We start from the raw sequence: 17,742 nt of genomic DNA on the forward strand, positions 1-17,742 counted from the left end.
AGTCACCGATATTACAATTATATAATGTAGAACCAAATTGATCCGACTCAGATTCCAACCTGCTACCGATTAACCCGATCCGATAAGAAGCCGAACCGATATCAATTTGAATCTGATGTCATCCGGCTAAATCCGTTTCAATCCAACTCGTTTCAGTTCGTTAACCCGATTAATCCGGTCTGATATTAGCTCAACCCGATATGAACTCGAACCCGTTATAATCCAGGTAAATCGGTTAACAATCCGCATTCTTACCCGACCCGTTTACAACCCGATATGATATGAACCTTTGTATTAAAATTCGACCCGACCATTTAAGTTTTAAATCCGATCCAATTCGTCCCGTTAACCAAATAAATCCTTTACACCCTGATCCGTTTCAACTCAAATCCGATGAATCAACTCAATCAGTTAATCCGACACCTCAAATTTAACCCTTTGTTTTGTTTTGTGTTTGAGGGAAGGCAATACCCTTTGTTAAGGCATCAATAATTCTTCCTATTTCTTGAGGCAGCAATAATTGAACACTGAACGACGTCAACTCGTATTCCTTCTTCTATAAATAGTAATGTCCTCTCCCTTCTTCTTCAACTCGATCCTCACACATTCACGCATTCTTCTTCAATTCTTATACAATTACCGCAATTCTTCCTTCAATTCTTCTATAAATTCCTACATTCTTTTTCAACTCTTCTACAAGATTACAAACACGTACACCATTCTTCCTTAACTCAACATCATAATTCAGTGTCGAATTTCGGGCTGAAATTTGTCAAATCGAAGTTTCGGGGTAGATTTGTACCTATTCTGGCCGAATTTGGAGGTCTTGGGGTTTTCTTCAGCTTGTTAAGATCAACATCTTAACCATCATCAGCCTCGCATCATTCTCTTCTAAACCAGGTACGATATCCCTCCTTTTCTTTTAAGGTACAATGTAATTATGGAATTCAAAGTTTCAAAGGTTGTTTGATTAATTAACAATGGATAAAGTAAAACTTGACTCACTTGAGTTGAGAAAATTACTCGTATAGAATTAAATCAGATGCTTGTACTGTTGACAGCAATGTGACTAAATGATGGTGATTTATGGTGGTTTCGAGTTTAAGCTAATACTATGTTTAATACAGAATATATTGTGATAATCCTTCTTTCCCTGTGTTATAATTTTTTTATTACATAATAAAACTGAACTATGTTTATGTCAATATTTATACCAGAAATAACAGAAATTACGAACCTAAATGTGTTGGTTTGTATGATTTGTTTCCAGAAATTAATGGGTTTTGTCATTTGAAACTTGAGCTACGAACGTCCTCATAATCAAGACAATTGGACTAAGCTAATTAACCTTAAAAATTAAAACAACTATAATGGTAGGACTTTAGTGGCTCTTAGACAAAATTTGTAAACTGAAAACTGTAAATTTGTAAAACTGTAATCATGGAATTGAAAGTTTCAACTGTTTATAAGATTAACAATGTGGGAAAAATTAAAACATGAGTAGATGTATAACATGTATTTTCGACCAAAAATTTTACTCGTAAAGAAGAACTGATTATGCGCAAACAAGGGTTTGTAACCAAAATTAGAATTAAATTGGGCAAGGAGGCCCCCACCACACCACGCGCACGTGCCACGAACACAACGGACAGCAGCGGCACACGTGTGAAGATTCCTTTTTAACTCAAACCACCAAGGGAAGCACTTCAAAGTATAAACATTCCTTCCCTATATTTAAACAAAAGAAAGAGTTCATTTTCTTCCCATGTGGGACAATTCCCTTTACTTTAAATACTTCCTTGAAAACCATACATTTAATTTCTATCAATGTGGGACATTTTCACAAATGATAAAATTCTTTCTTTGCATTATTTCCAACAACCTCTTTAATGGATGTCATGGTCACAACAGATTGTTTTTGGTTTGCAGGAAATTCAAATATGGGTTACAAAGATGGATTAGTAAGTTGTATTATGGTTCTGTGTTTAGTTTGCCTAGCATATAGGGTATATGCTGATAGTTATTTAATAGATTGTGGGGCAACTAGTAATACTACTATTGGTAATCGGGTTTTCCTTGCCGATAGATATGCCGCAAAATACCTTTCCACTCGTCCAAACATTCTTGTGAAAACTTTGTCTGAAAACAATTTGTTGTATCATACAGCTAGAGTGTTTAGAAATTTAACGAGTTATACATTTCCTATAAGCCAAACAGGGAGATATTTCATTCGTTTTCATTTCTTTCCCTTTACTTCCAAGAGTTATGATTTGAGCTCCGCGAAGTTTATGGTTTTTGCTCAACAGTTTAAGCTGCTTAATGAGTTTTCACCACCAAAAGTTAGTGTTGTTAAAGAATATTCAGTTTTGGTGAACACAAATAGACTTACCATTCTCATAGTACCCACCGTAAATTCCATCGCCTTTCTGAATGCCATTGAAGTCTTTTTAGTTCCTGATTCAGTGACCACAGATTATGCAACATTAATTAATCCACTGCCAGGCTACAAAGACCTTGTTACAATGGCTTTAGAAACATTTTACCGGGTAAATATGGGAGGGTCGAATATAGACTTTGATGGTGACAAATTCTGGAGAAGTTGGATTCAAGATGATAGGTTTTTAGAACAAAAAGACCTTTCTATAGATATCCACAAATATGGAGCTGCTAATTCCAGTGGCCTTGTTGCACCATTAGTTGTCTATGAGAGTTGTAGAGAACTCAACTCCCAAAATGATATCATTGCCAACGTGTCATGGAACTTCAGTGTGAATCGAGGTTTCCAGTATTCTCTTCGTTTTCATTACTGTGATATAGTGAGTACATCTCCGGACGAATTGTACTTTAATGTTTATGTAGATTCGTTGATGATTTCTGAAGACCTTGACCTTACTAGTTTAGCCAAGGGGAGTTTGGATACTCCTGTTTATTTGGATTATATCACACCCGAGCTAACAACCAATACACTTAGGGTAAGCATTGGCCCAACTGCTGGGGCACAGAACCAACCTAATGCTATTTTGAATGGGTAAATTTTTAAAGTGAGTAATGAAGAGAAAAACCTAGATGATGAAGCTGATATCACTTTATCGAATTTAAGTCCCAAGCCCAAGCAGAAGGTCGGTGTGATAGTGGGGGTGGTTATTGGAATTTTGTCCCTCCTTCTTTTGGCTACAATTTTGTTGAGGTTTTACAAAAAGAGAAGCATCAATAATTCAACTCAAACTGATGAATTCGACCCAACCCCAATCCGTTGATCCGATTTGACATCGTTGGATACAATTTTTTTGAGGTTTTACTAGTACATCTATATCACAGTAATGAAACAAATAAAATACTGGAAACCTCGATTCACACTGAAGTTCCATGAGACGTTGGCAATGAGATCATTTTGGGGGCTGAGTTTTCTACAACTGTCGTAGACAACTAGTGGTGCACCAGGCCACTAGTATAATTAGCAGCTCCGTTTTTTTGGATATCTACAAAAAGGTCTCTTTACTGTCTTCATGAATGTGTGGATATTGCTGAAGAGTGTGTGGTTGCGAGTGTTCTTAGGCGTTCTACAGGAGATGTTGTGTGCAGACTGGAGAAAGTGCTACAAATAATGTCTGCAGAGGCTGGCGTAGAACACACGGATGCTAGCAGCGCAAATGTTTCTCTGTCAGATGTCGAGGATCTTGCTCCTTTGTCTATAAGCAGGGTATTCACTCGGATGGCGAGGTCAATCAGTCAATGAACAGGACAATGCATTAAGGATAGGGATCAGGTATGGTGTTCCTCCTGTATTTATTTATATATTCTTACTATTGCAATTTGTTAGAAGGTACTTGTCAGCTGATAAAGTTGAAGAATGAAGTATTGTTTTTGGGATTTAACTAACATTATTCATTTGTTTCATTTTTTTCTGCAATTATTGGCAGAACTGGAGCAGCAGCAGTGAAGACATGCACGATATGAAACAGGCTTTCTCTCATGTCGAGCTTTAGGTAAAACTGCCAGATTTAATTTTACAAGGTTTTGTTAGTAAATGACTTGTTTCTTTATATGGGCCTGAGAAATAACTTTATATTGTGAATTGAGTCTTTCTCTTTTTTCTTTTGTTTTTATGTTAATTTTACCTGTGTTTTATCTGAAGGCAGCAAAGTGTAAATCAGATCTTGTGATTTGGGGTTTGATGTTCTGTGAGGTTGGATCAATTTCTTAAGATTGCTTTTTCTTTGACACCTGACTTAAGATTGATTGTTATTTCTGTCTTCCTTATCTAGCTTTGTTTTTGTTTGCTTCCAACCCCATCCCACAAATTCTGATAAAGATAGGTTCATCATCAATATGTTTTCGTCGTTCTCTGTGGTTTTAGCATTCTGGATTTTTTGTTTGCAACATTTTTCTCATGTTTTTGGACTTATATACATATATTTCAGACCTTTCTGTCATACTGAGCTAATGCATATCAATAAGCTTATGTGTTTCCTAGTGTTCTTGAGTATGCCTAAGAGACTAAACTAACTATCAATGTTCGTACCAAAATAAATCGTTTACTGTATAAGAATACTCTTTAGACCATTGTCTGATGTCTGATAACACATATCACCTCTACTATGTTTCTTTTGAAGTCCTATACTTCTATGGTTGTTCACTTAATTTCTCTGCAATCAACAATATCACCTGGTAATGCTTAGTAACTCTTGCAATGTTGTCTACTATTTGAAATGACTTATTACATCACCTGGTAATCCATCAAAAACAAGGATAAAATCTGAGCCATGACATCTTGTATTCTATCTTTAAAATGACTTATTAATTCAATGTATCCTTCTGCTTCAGCTTAGGGAGATATGTACTTTTTATTCTTGATTGATATTGCGTATCTACCCCGTTTATCCTTTGTTAACCATAACTTATTGATTTTTTTCCCACGCTCATTCTTTTACCTGATCACTGCAGCAGTATATATTATCATCAATGTTGAGTAGGAGCCAAAAACAATTGCTTGTGTTGGAAAAGTTCTTGAAAAACAGGAAGCTGGCACTGCTTAGGATGTTGCTACACAAACAAAAGCTATTGCAGGTACATGATGATAGTATTATTGAATTTATATATAGTGCTTTCACCATATAGGCGTTCTGTTGAGCTTGGATATTCCACATTTGCTTTGACTGAGAAGTTTACACGCTTTGTGCATACAGGAGTACGCCAATGCTTTGCCTTATCTGAAGGGTTGAACTACTAAGATGGATGATATTGTCGTCCTTAGCTTTAGATATAGTATGTTGTTTGCAACTTGCAAGTGCTTACTGGAGTCTTGAACTACTAATACTAAGATGGATGATACTGGCAACATATTTCTCAGTGGTAGTAAAGGAGAATAGCAATTACATATATCTGCTATGAGATTGTTGATGTCATCTTTTGATATGTGGAGAATTGTAATTCATACACTTTTCCTCTTCGTTTTTACTCAATCTGTGTAGATGTTGTTTCCAAATTTCAGTTTCAACTTTTAAGGAGATAAGCATAAACATGGGGCACAACCTTTTCATTTTTTCCCATTAAGGACCTGTAACTTTTTTTTTCCCCACCTGTTTAGGACCTACTATTCACTTTCCGGTCAAAATTAACCAAATCAAATAAAAGTTTAGTCCCTTGGATTAGGTACTACGTGGCCTCGTTTCATTTGTCTGTGTTGTTTATGATGCAAGCGCATTTTTTTTAAGAGTAAAAACTAAATTAATTAGAGAAGGGAAGACATTGAAGAATCACTATGTGCCCTTAAACTTTCACGAGTTATGGGGACTCAAAAGTACATCTTTAATTACACAAAATAAGAGTCTTTCTCGCATTTTTTCGCCATATAATCCGCAAGCTGGTTGGTTCTCATCTCTTCAAATAATAGTGACGTTCCTCCTAGCTTCTCAAATAACTCCTTACAATCACCAAGCAAGAAATTAACCAATTAGCCATTAGCCAATCACATTTGGTCAAACTATTAAATTAACCAAAGAACGAGAAAAAACTTAAAAAAAATATGCAATGGATACTTCTAGTTAGGGCTGTTCATTACCGAATACCCGGCTAAACGGATATTCGAAATAGCGGGTACCCGGTTATACCGGGTCGGATCACAGGGTACCCGGTTTCTTTATAAAAAAAAAATCTCATACTTAGTTTTTTCAACTCAATCATGTAAGTCTATACTGCAACCTCGAAAACACTTAAATATTGAAAGCACACAATTAGCAACTATTATGTAGGTCTGTTCATAACTATAATCAATATCCCGTTTCTAAAAAGAATGGAACACGAGCAGACACAATATTTATTTATTTGGTGTCTGAATAAAATCGCAAAACAACATAAAGGATCAAACAGAGAAGCATGGAAAAGTAGATACAAAACATTCACTGCATTGAAAAGTAAAAACTGTCTCAATATACAAATAGAAAATTCTTGCTACTTTAAAAGATGTATAAAGCATACAAGAGCTACCTCAATGTCCCCTCAAAGAACAAGTCCTAAAGTATCTTTTTTTTTTTTTTTTTTTTTTTTTTTTTTTTTTTTTTTTTTTTGACAGCCAAATTACAAAGAAACGAGAATCCCATGCTACGACGTCTTTGCCCACTTAGCTAGTTCATGGGCTTTATACACGACATGCCTAGGGACTTTGATACATAAACAATACTCAAACTCTAAGGCAATACTCCTAATATCCTTTATAATGTTGGTGATATCGTGTGATGCCGAACTTGGAGATATGATCGCCTGAATGGCTTGTAAGCAGTCCGATTTGATGATAACATTTGGAGAAATGCCTCTACAAATTTGTAAGCCCTTGAGTATGGCCCTACATTTCGCTTGCTTTGCCGAAGAAGAGAATATCCGTTCACTACCTTGAATGCCCACATACCTCCCTTCTGCAGCCCAACCTATGGTGGAAGCCCATTCATTCTTCTTAATTTTTGACTCACTCTTCCAGGCTGCATCAACACAGATTGGGATGATCATTGGGTTACTCATCACTCCAGCTTTCCAATGTGTTACTGGATCCCTAATAGTCTTCTTTTTCAAGCCCACTCGAAATTCCTCCTCTGCATTGCCCTTTGCTGCATTCCACCTTGCCTTGCTTTCTTCTCTCAGTTGCATTGAGCGATCCCTATTGTAAGACACTCCTCTAAAAATCACCTCGTTACGGTGCAACCAAATCACCCATAGAGTAGTGATAAATTCAATCACTCTAGTTTCTTCCTTCTTGTCTTCTTTAAAAAATAACAGAAGATAGTTCCTTACCCATTGATGAAGTGGAATTTCCATTGAAACATCGCTTCTTATCCCTAGCAAACTCGTCTGCCATAAAAATTTGGCTATAGAACAGCCCCTAAAAATATGATTTGAGTCTTCGCCTTCATTGTCGCACACACGACATTGTTGGTCGATATCAATACCTCGTTTCCTCAAGTTTAATGCCGACGGTATAGCATTATTAATAATTTTCCAGCAGAAATGTTTCCACTTTGGGAAGAACTTTCTCTTCCACAAGATCCCCCAAAACGGGTCCCGGTCACCACAGTAGTCACCTTCCGTCATCACAAACCAGTACCCACTCCGGGTAGTATAATTGCCATTAACCTTTCCTTGCCATCTTACCTCATCCTCTTGTTCTTCTACTGGGAGATGAGTAGAGAGGATCATCCTAGCATCCTCCCCCTCAAAAGCTTTCCAAATTAGAGAAGCATCCCAAGTTCTACTAGGCAAAATTAACTGGCTCACCACTGAGATTGGTGGAATGTTACTGAAATTAGTTTTAAATTTGAATTTGTCATTCCCAGCCCAAACTTGGTTTTCTATGCTAGTGCGAACACCATTTCCTACAACACTACGAAGACCTCCTTTGAGTTCTGACACACTTTTTGCTAGGCTTCTCGCGGCCCAAGAACAATTTTGGAGTTGATAATTAGAAGGGGTCCAACTGATAGGATCACTTTTGTATTTCTGATTAAACACCCTACTTACTAACAAGTGAGGTTTAGAGTGCATCCTCCAAGCTTGCTTGAATAACAAAGCTTTGTTTAGAGCCCCGACGTTGCGCAAGCCCAATCCCCCTTCTGACTTGTGTTTCCATAGAAGCTCTCGTTTTCGCCAATAGATAGGCTGCTTATCCATAGATGAAGCCCACCAGAAACGCAGTAGAAGAGACTCTACTTTCTTTATGATGACCTTTGGGCAGAGATACGTAGCCATGATATGAGTTGCCATAGCCACTAATATAGAGTTGATAAGAAGAAGTTTTCCTGGTTGGGAAAGTCTACAAAACTTCCATGAAGTAATTTTGTCCTTGACTTTTTCCACTAAAAAATTTAGCTTCGTAGAAGATCTTCCATTTACCTCCATAGGGCAACCAAGATATATCCCCATTTCTTTTTCATCATTGACCCCCAACGGCTCGCATTAGCCTTTTAAACAAGGGAGGAGTATTGTTACTAAATATGATATATGACTTTGAAAAATTTATCATCTCCCCCGAAAGCTTCACAAAACTCCTCTATACATCTCCTTAGAGCCTTACAAGACTCAACCGTAGCTTTGAAGCAAAATAATGCATCGTCCGCAAAGAAAAGATGGTTTATAGGCTCAACCCTAGGTCCAAGTTTAAGACCCTTGATTTTCCCCAAAGATTGTTGTTCCTTCATCCGGTGAGAGAGGACTTCCATGCATAAAATGAACAAATATGGAGAAAGGGGGTCCCCTTGCCTCAACCCTCCCTTTGGTTTGAAAGATTTTGTAGGTTCACCATTAACGAGCACCGAGTATGAAACCGTTGAAACACATTCCTTTAACCAAACAATCCATATATCTGGGAATTGCATTGCCCGTAGAATGTCCTCCAAGAAAGACCACCGAACTCTATCATAAGCTTTGCTAAGGTCAACCTTCAACACACCTTCGAAGCACACTCCTTTCCGTTTAACAAGTCCTAAATCAATATCAAAATCCAAGTACAATCTCACCCAATGGACCATTCCATTGGTTTTACAAGGCCTTTTCCAGTCGAAATGACACTAAGCAATCCCAATTCGGGCGCCGACCCACAAAACCGAGCAAGCCGAGCCTCGTCCCGTAAAACCGAAATTCAAAAACCCGAAACGACTTGTTTTTAGACGCAAACCAAGCCTTAATCCCCAAGCAATCACTACGTGCCAACTTCGTACAATTCGTACAAAGGTACACCCATTACAAGCCAAAAGCAAGGACGACATCTTCGTCCTTGTTTTGGCAGCTGCGCCACGTCAGCAGCGCTTGGCGCAGGCAGTTGCGCTGGACGCTGGCGGCAGCTAGCGTTTAGCTACAAATTTACCTATTTAAACCCCTAATTCTGAGCATTTAGGGAGGGCAAATCGAAAACACAACGTCGTAATACAAAAATTGCCACTCAAATCAAAATACAAAAACTCTCCAAAAATCTCATACAATTTCAAAGTTCTAAGCAATTGGGAGCTCCAAAAGGGATCTTATTCTAAACCTAATTAGGTATTTACGAATCCCAAACTAATCTACAATGCTTCTATGATTTCTATTTCAAAAATGATTAGTAAGATTGGCACTTTTATTCTTAAAAGTGTCACTTACAACAATCATACACCTTTACAAAAATCCACACTTTGTGTGATTCAAATACAAAATTTCAAGATTCAAGGATGTTTAAGGTTGTTTTTTACCACTTCCTTAAACTAGAATCATCTTCAAAATATGCAGTAATCAAAGATGAAGCCTTTCTAATGTTTAAAGGTCTAATATTTGAGATTCAAGACTCCACTTTTCAAATTTCAAAGTTCAAGTTTCAAAGTTCAATCATGTTTAGGGTTGTTCATAATCACTTCCTTAAACTAGAACAACTTCAAAATAGGAGCATATCAAAGATAAAGCCTTTTCAATATTAAAAGGTCAAATCTTTGAGATTCAAAACTCCTAAGTTCAATATTCAAGTTCAATATTCAAGTTCAATATTCAAGTTCAATATTTCAAGTCCTATATTTCAAGTTCAATATTAAAGTTCTATATTTCAAGTACAATGCTTCAAGTTCAATTTCTATGTTCAAAATCTAGGATACTTTGGGATGAGCAACTAATCCTAAAGTTGAGATTTTTGCTTTGAATCTGTGTCGGACGCACTTATTCTTAAGGAGTCGTTTGGCGTTCGGATCTCATGTGCTAAAGTTCAATTTCAATATTGCATTTCAATTCCGCAATTTCAATAACGCATTTCAATAACGCACTTCAATTTTGCAATTTCAATACCGCATTTAAATATTGCACCTTTCAATTCCGCACTTTCAATTATGCAATTTTACTTGCCTAGTCCTTCTAGGAAATGTGGTTTCCCACCTAGTCCATTTCTAGGTGGTGATGTATTTTACTAATTCCGCACTTACTTTCTATTGTGATGTTGCTTTACTTGTTTATTGCTTTCATCACCTCACATGCTAAATACAAAATGCAAAGTTACACCATGCTTAACGAAGATAATTTCTTGGACAAACCGATCTTAGGTTCCCTTAAATTAACTTTAAAGCGAAGTGGTCACGATACAAAAGTAGAAATTCTATTTGTTCAAGTACTAAATTCAAACCCACATAGTTTTATAACTAGGGTATTTCTAATATGTTTTGTGCTACGCATTTGAATAATTTCTAAAGCTCGCGGAATAAGCATCTCGTTCCCTTGCCCGGATCTCACCCATCCGTTTCTAAGATTCAATGCCTTATCCTAATCGAGTCACTTTTTGGTCTTTCTAAACGGGACCCTTAAAAATTTTTGGTGGCGACTCCTTCAAAATCCAAAAATACAAAGGTTCTAAAACCGCCCTCGTAGGGGAAATACACTATGGGAAGAGTACGAAAAAACCCCCTACATTCACACAATTTAACTTGACAACAAAATTTGTCCAATTTTTTTACAATAAACAACCAGATTTAGCAACCTCTAGCAACAATGAGATCAAATGTCAATACAATTAGATCAAAATACAATTAAAATCCATTCTTAAATGAAGTAAGCTTATAAAAAAAATCTAACAATTGATTTCCAATTCGAAAAAATCACAAATCAACAATGCAATTGTTCATGCAAAGTTGTCTTCTTTTGTGACTATAATGATACCTCATTTGGTAATTGTACACTACCTTCAGAGATACTCATTTTTTATGGATGTCACTCGACGAAATTTGGGCTATAAGGTCACTGCATTTATCAAAGTGCAAAAGAGGGAATCGACGTTGAAGAAAAAATTGCTACTTTGTATTTCTGTTAGCTTAGTTTTGGTCACTGGAGCATGATTTATGTGTTGACGATATAGAGACGAAGGAGTAGTGACAATGAATTTGATGGTTCTCTTGATGTTTTTGTTGGAACAGTAAGTCGGTTTTCTTTTGAATCACTGAAACTGGCAACCCAAGACTTCAAAACTAAGCTTGGACGAGGTGGGTTTGGGTCTGTTTTTGAAGGTTCATTAGGTGATGGAACAAAAGTTGCAGTGAAAAGGTTGGACTCATTAGGTCAAGGGAGGAAAGAATTCCTTGCAAAGGGTCAATACACCATCGCCACCATCATCAACATCATCATCATCATCGTACAACTGGTACCTGAGACTAGGAGCGCTAGCGAGAAACATGAAGAAGCTCACCACCATCAGACGGTTGCAGATCTGTCTCTCTCTCCTCCTCACGAACTCTCACCTACAACCTCCAACACCAGGTTCCGACTGTTAGGTTATGATACATATGACAATTCATAAATCATGCGGAAAAACCATAAAGCCAGGAAAACATATTATTTACACATAATCATTTAGCATAGTTTAGATGCATACTCTTTGTTGCGTGCCTTCCCTAGCTGCGCCCGAACCGAACAAGAACAAGTCTTTAGGACTCCAAGTGTCGTCCCTCCGTAGATAGTCCACAGTACGTCCGGATCCGCCTTAAGATTGACCAACTAGAATCGCCCTTAAGGTACTATTATTTTCGGCACTTTATAGGCAAATGTGTGACTGAATTTTTCTCTCAAAAACTCACTTTGAATACTTGAATGCTCGATGTAAATATGTGACCCTAGGCACTTATTTATAGAGTTTATGGAAAGGAATTATAATCCTATTAGAATACAAATCTATTTAATTATAATCCTACTAGGACTCTAAATAAACAAACTTTATCTATTAGGATTAGATTTAATCATATTACGAATCCCGGTAGCCTTAGGATTCGAGTAGCACACACGAGTGGCGCACAAGCACCGCACACCCGCACGCAGGCCTTGCGGCCCACGCCGAGCGCACAGCGCAAGGCCCACTGTCGCAGCCTTGTCCGCGCGCGCGCCCAAGCTTCGGCTGGGCCTGGCTTTTGCGCTGGGCCTGGTCGTATGCTTGGCGTGTGGTTGTTGCGCTTGGCTTGCTGGGCGATGGCCCGGCTTCGTGCTGGGCCTTCGTCTGGCAGGCCTCGTCCGATGCTAATTCGTACGATACGCTTCCGATTAAATTCTCGATTCCGGAATTCATTTCCGATACGAACAATATTTAATATTTCCGATTTCGGAATCAATTTCCGTTTCGAACAAATATTTAATATTTCCGTTTCCGGAATTATTTTCCGATTCCGATAATATTTCCGATTCTGACAATATTTCCGTTTCCGGCAATATTTCCATTTCCAATAATATTTTCCGATACGTACCATGTTTCCGTTTTCGGCAACATCTACGACTTGGATAATATTTATATTTCCGATACGATCCATATTTCCGTTTCCGGCAATATCATCGTTTCCGGAGTATTCATTTCTTGCCTGTGACGATCTCAGCTCCCACTGAAACCAAGATCCGTCGATTCCGAATATCCATAGATGGAGTATTTAATGCCTTTAAATACTTGATCCGTTTACGTACTATTTGTGTGACCCTACGGGTTCAGTCAAGAGTAAGCTGTGGATTAATATCATTAATTCCACTTGAACTGAAGCGGCCTCTAGCTAGGCATTCAGCTCACTTGATCTCACTGAATTATTAACTTGTTAATTAATAATGAACCGCATTTATTAGACTTAACATTGAATGCATACTTGGACCAAGGGCATTATTTCCTTCAGTCTCCCACTTGTCCTTAGGGACAAGTGTGAATTTCCTAATTCCTTTGTCGCTCGATGCTTGCTCTTGAACATAAGGTAAGAGTTGTCATCCTTATTATGTCCAGAGGTGTTCCTCGGTTTCAGAGTTCAACTGATCAAATAAACAGATAATCATAGCCTATGATTCATCCGAGCACGGCCATGCATTTCACAGTTTCTAGCTCTCCGAGTGGCCTTGTACAACTTTTAAGCATCTCATCCCGATTTATGGGAGGACAATCCCAATCTTGCGATCTTGAGATTAGACTTCGTTTGATAGGTGATTACCTGAGCGTTGCCTTTATAGCCTCCTTTTACGGTGCGACGGCTGGTCAACGTCAAAGCAACCAGTTCTCAAACAAGTAATCTCAAATCACTCAGGTATTGAGGATTTAGTGTCTAATAATTTTAATGAAATTTACTTATGACAGATTTTCATCTCTTACAGTAAAGTTTCATAGGTCTTGTCCGATACTAGTCTTCCCAAAGTAAGTATCTATGCAAATGATTATGACATTGCCATGTCCACATAGTTCAAGAAACAGAACTACTAGTCATCTTGCATTCTAGTCGTCTAACGTTTTCTATGCGTCCAATTTTATAGAAAACTCCGACCAGGGACCATTTTCAACCTTTGACATTCAAGTTCACTTGATAGACATTTCTTAGTCACAGGACTGGTCCTGACAGTCTATCTTGAATATATCGTCAAATTGAAGGGACTCATCATTTAATAAACCACAAATTAAATGGAAAAATGAATTCTTTTCATTTATTGTGAATGATTAACCAATAATGTTTTACAAAGATTTAAACTCTAAAACTTTAAAACATTAAACAGGGTCATCAAAGCCATTCTCCAATATGCTTGATTCCCATAGCTGCAGTGTGCGAGTTGTGCTTCGCCTGCGGCAGAGGTTTAGTCAATGGATCTGATATGTTGTCATCAGTTCCAATTTTGCTTATCTCGACTTCTTTTCTTTCAACGAACTCTCGTAGAAGGTGAAATCTACGAAGTACATGCTTGACTCTCTGGTGGTGTCTAGGCTCCTTTGCCTGTGCAATAGCTCCGTTATTATCACAATACAGGGCTATTGGTCCTTTAATGGAGGGGACTACACCAAGTTCACCTATGAACTTCCTTAGCCATATAGCTTCCTTTGCTGCTTCATGTGCAGCAATGTACTCCGCTTCAGTTGTAGAATCCGCAATGGTGCTTTGCTTAGCACTTTTCCAGCTTACTGCACCTCCGTTGAGGCAGAAGACAAACCCAGACTGTGATCTGAAATCATCTTTGTCGGTTTGGAAACTTGCGTCCGTATAGCCTTTAACAATTAATTCATCATCTCCACCATAGACCAGGAAGTCATCTTTGTGCCTTTTCAGGTACTTCAGAATATTCTTGGCAGCAGTCCAATGCGCCTCTCCTGGGTCTGACTGGTATCTGCTCGTAGCACTGAGTGCGTACGCAACATCCGGGCGTGTACATATCATAGCATACATTATTGAACCAATCAATGATGCATATGGAATCCCATTCATTCGTCTACGCTCATCAAGTGTTTTTGGGCACTGATTCTTGCTTAGAGTCATTCCATGAGACATGGGTAGGTAGCCTCGCTTGGAGTCCGCCATCTTGAACCTATCAAGCACCTTTTTGATATAAGTGCTTTGACTAAGTCCAATCATCCTTTTAGATCTATCTCTGTAAATCTTGATGCCCAATATGTACTGTGCTTCTCCTAGATCTTTCATCGAAAAACATTTCCCAAGCCAAATCTTGACAGAGTTCAACATAGGAATGTCATTTCCGATAAGTAATATGTCGTCGACATATAATACTAGGAAAGCAATTTTGCTCCCACTGACCTTCTTGTATACACAAGATTCGTCTGCGTTCTTGATGAAACCAAAGTCACTGACTGCTTCATCAAAACGTATATTCCAGCTCCTGGATGCCTGCTTCAATCCGTAGATTGACTTCTTTAGCTTGCATACCTTTTTAGCATTCTTTGGATCCTCAAAACCTTCAGGCTGTGTCATAAACACAGTTTCTGTTAAAACGCCGTTTAAGAAAGCAGTTTTGACATCCATCTGCCATATTTCGTAATCGTAATATGCAGCGATTGCTAACATTATCCGAATAGACTTTAGCATTGCAACTGGTGAAAAAGTTTCATCGTAATCCACACCGTGGACTTGCCTGTAACCTTTTGCAACCAATCTAGCTTTGAAAACTTCAAGTTTCCCATCCTTGTCCTTTTTCAGTTTGAAAACCCATTTGCTTCCAATGGCTTGGTAGCCATCTGGCAAATCGACCAAATCCCATACTTGGTTTTCAGACATGGAGTCTAATTCAGATTGCATGGCTTCTTGCCATTGCTTGGAGCTAGGGCTCGTCATAGCTTGTTTGTAAGTCGCAAGTTCATCACTTTCAAGTAATAGAACGTCATAGCTCTCGTTCGTCAAAATACCTAAGTACCTTTCCGGTTGAGATCTATATCTTTGTGATCTACGCGGGGTAGCATTTCTAGATTGACCATGATTCTCACCAGATTCTTCTAAAGATCTCTGAGTTTCATCCTGAATGTCATCTTGAGCATTCTCTAGAGTTTGTTGTTCAACTCGAATTTCTTCGAGGTCTACTTTTCTCCCACTTGTCATTTTGGAAATGTGATCTTTCTCCAAAAAGACACCATCTCGAGCAACAAACACCTTGTTCTCAGATGTATTGTAGAAGTAATACCCCTTTGTTTCCTTTGGATAGCCCACAAGGATACATTTGTCAGATTTTGGATGAAGTTTGTCTGAAATTAATCGTTTGACGTATACTTCACATCCCCAAATCTTAAGAAAAGACACATTTGGAGGCCTTCCAAACCATAATTCGTATGGAGTCTTTTCGACAGCTTTAGACGGAGCTCTATTTATAGTGAGTGCAGCTGTATTTAGTGCATGTCCCCAAAATTCTAATGGAAGTTTGGCCTGACCCATCATTGACCTGACCATGTCTAGCAAGGTTCTGTTCCTCCGTTCCGACACACCGTTCCATTGTGGTGTTCCAGGAGGAGTCAATTCTGATAGAATTCCACATTCTTTCAGATGGTCATCAAATTCATAGCTCAGATATTCACCGCCTCTATCAGACCGCAGTGCCTTAATCTTCTTGCCTAATTGATTCTCTACTTCACTCTGAAATTCCTTGAATTTGTCAAAGGATTCAGACTTATGCTTCATTAGGTAGACATAACCATATCTACTGAAGTCATCAGTGAAAGTGATAAAGTAGCTGAAACCACCTCTAGCATTTGTACTCATTGGTCCACATACATCTGTATGGATTAAACCCAATAGTTCATTTGCTCTTTCTCCAACTTTAGAGAAAGGTTGCTTTGTCATTTTGCCAAGTAAACATGATTCGCATTTACCATAATCCTCTAAGTCAAATGGTTCTAGAATTCCTTCCTTTTGAAGTCTTTCTAAGCGTTTCAAGTTTATATGGCCTAATCGACAATGCCACAGATAGGTGAGATCTGAATCATCCTTTTTGGCCTTTTTGGTATTTATGTTATATACTTGTTTGTCGTGATCTAATAAAAAAAGTCCATTGACTAATCTAGCAGATCCATAAAATATCTCTTTAAAATAAAACGAACAACTATTGTCTTTTATTAAAAAGGAAAATCCCTTAGCATCTAAGCAAGAAACTGAAATGATGTTTTTAGTTAGACTTGGAACATGGAAACACTCTTCCAGTTCCAAAACTAGCCCGGAGGGCAACGACAAATAGTAAGTTCCTACAGCTAATGCAGCAATCCGTGCTCCATTTCCCACTCGTAGGTCGACTTCACCCTTGCTTAACTTTCTACTTCTTCTTAGTCCCTGTGGATTGGAACATAAGTGTGAGCCACAACCTGTATCTAATACCCAAGAAGTTGAATTAGCAAGTATACAGTCTATAACGAAAATACCTGAAGATGGAACGACTGTTCCGTTCTTCTGATCTTCCTTTAGCTTCAAGCAATCTCTCTTCCAATGCCCCTTCTTCTTGCAGTAGAAGCATTCGGATTCAGAAGTGGGTTGAATGACCTTCCTCTTTACAGATTTGGCGCCAGTTTGCTTAGTTGGGCTGGCCTTGTTGCCACCTTTCTTAGCATTCCTCTTCTTTCCAGATTTCTTGAACTTGCCCCCACGTACCATAAGCACATCCTGCTTATCACTTTTGAGCGTCTTTTCAGCGGTCTTCAGCATACCGTGAAGCTCAGTGAGCGTTTTGTCCAGACTATTCATACTGTAGTTCAGTTTGAACTGATCATACCCGCTATGAAGAGAATGGAGGATGGTGTCTATAACCATTTCCTGAGAAAATTGCTGATCCCGCCGACTCATATTCTCAATGAGTCCAATCATTTTGAGAACATGTGGACTTACGGGCTCGCCTTTCTTAAGATTGGTCTCAAGAATTTGCCTATGAGTCTCGAATCTTTCGACTCGAGCCAGATCTTGGAACATGTTCTTCAACTCACTGATGATTGTGAAAGCATCTGAGTTGATGAACGTTTTCTGTAGATCCGCACTCATGGTGGCGAGCATT

At 38.3% G+C, this 17,742-nt stretch overlaps 1 protein-coding gene across 4 annotated transcripts; it reads left to right on the plus strand.

Annotated features, from left to right (window-relative positions):
• Positions 1-500: 500 nt before the first annotated feature.
• Positions 501-5,655, plus strand: LOC110784738 (receptor-like protein kinase HERK 1). Of its 4 annotated transcripts, XR_008922759.1 has the most exons (6): positions 540-900; positions 1,930-1,961; positions 3,556-3,766; positions 3,921-3,986; positions 4,945-5,067; positions 5,187-5,655. XR_008922759.1 is itself a non-coding variant. In XM_056830772.1 (5 exons), exon 2 carries the CDS (start codon positions 1,941-1,943, stop codon positions 3,030-3,032), a length of 1,092 nt encoding a protein of 363 aa, XP_056686750.1. In that variant the 5' UTR covers positions 501-900; positions 1,930-1,940; the 3' UTR covers positions 3,033-3,766; positions 3,921-3,986; positions 4,945-5,067; positions 5,187-5,655. The 4 variants fall into 4 exon arrangements, 2 of the variants coding, with proteins under 2 accessions (XP_056686750.1, XP_056686751.1); XM_056830772.1 differs by having other exon boundaries at positions 501-900; positions 1,930-3,766; XM_056830773.1 differs by having other exon boundaries at positions 501-900; positions 1,930-3,766; positions 4,948-5,067.
• Positions 5,656-17,742: the final 12,087 nt, after the last annotated feature.

The sequence above is a fragment of the Spinacia oleracea genome, chromosome 6, assembly GCF_020520425.1.
Source record: "Spinacia oleracea cultivar Varoflay chromosome 6, BTI_SOV_V1, whole genome shotgun sequence".
NCBI lineage: Eukaryota > Viridiplantae > Streptophyta > Magnoliopsida > Caryophyllales > Amaranthaceae > Spinacia > Spinacia oleracea.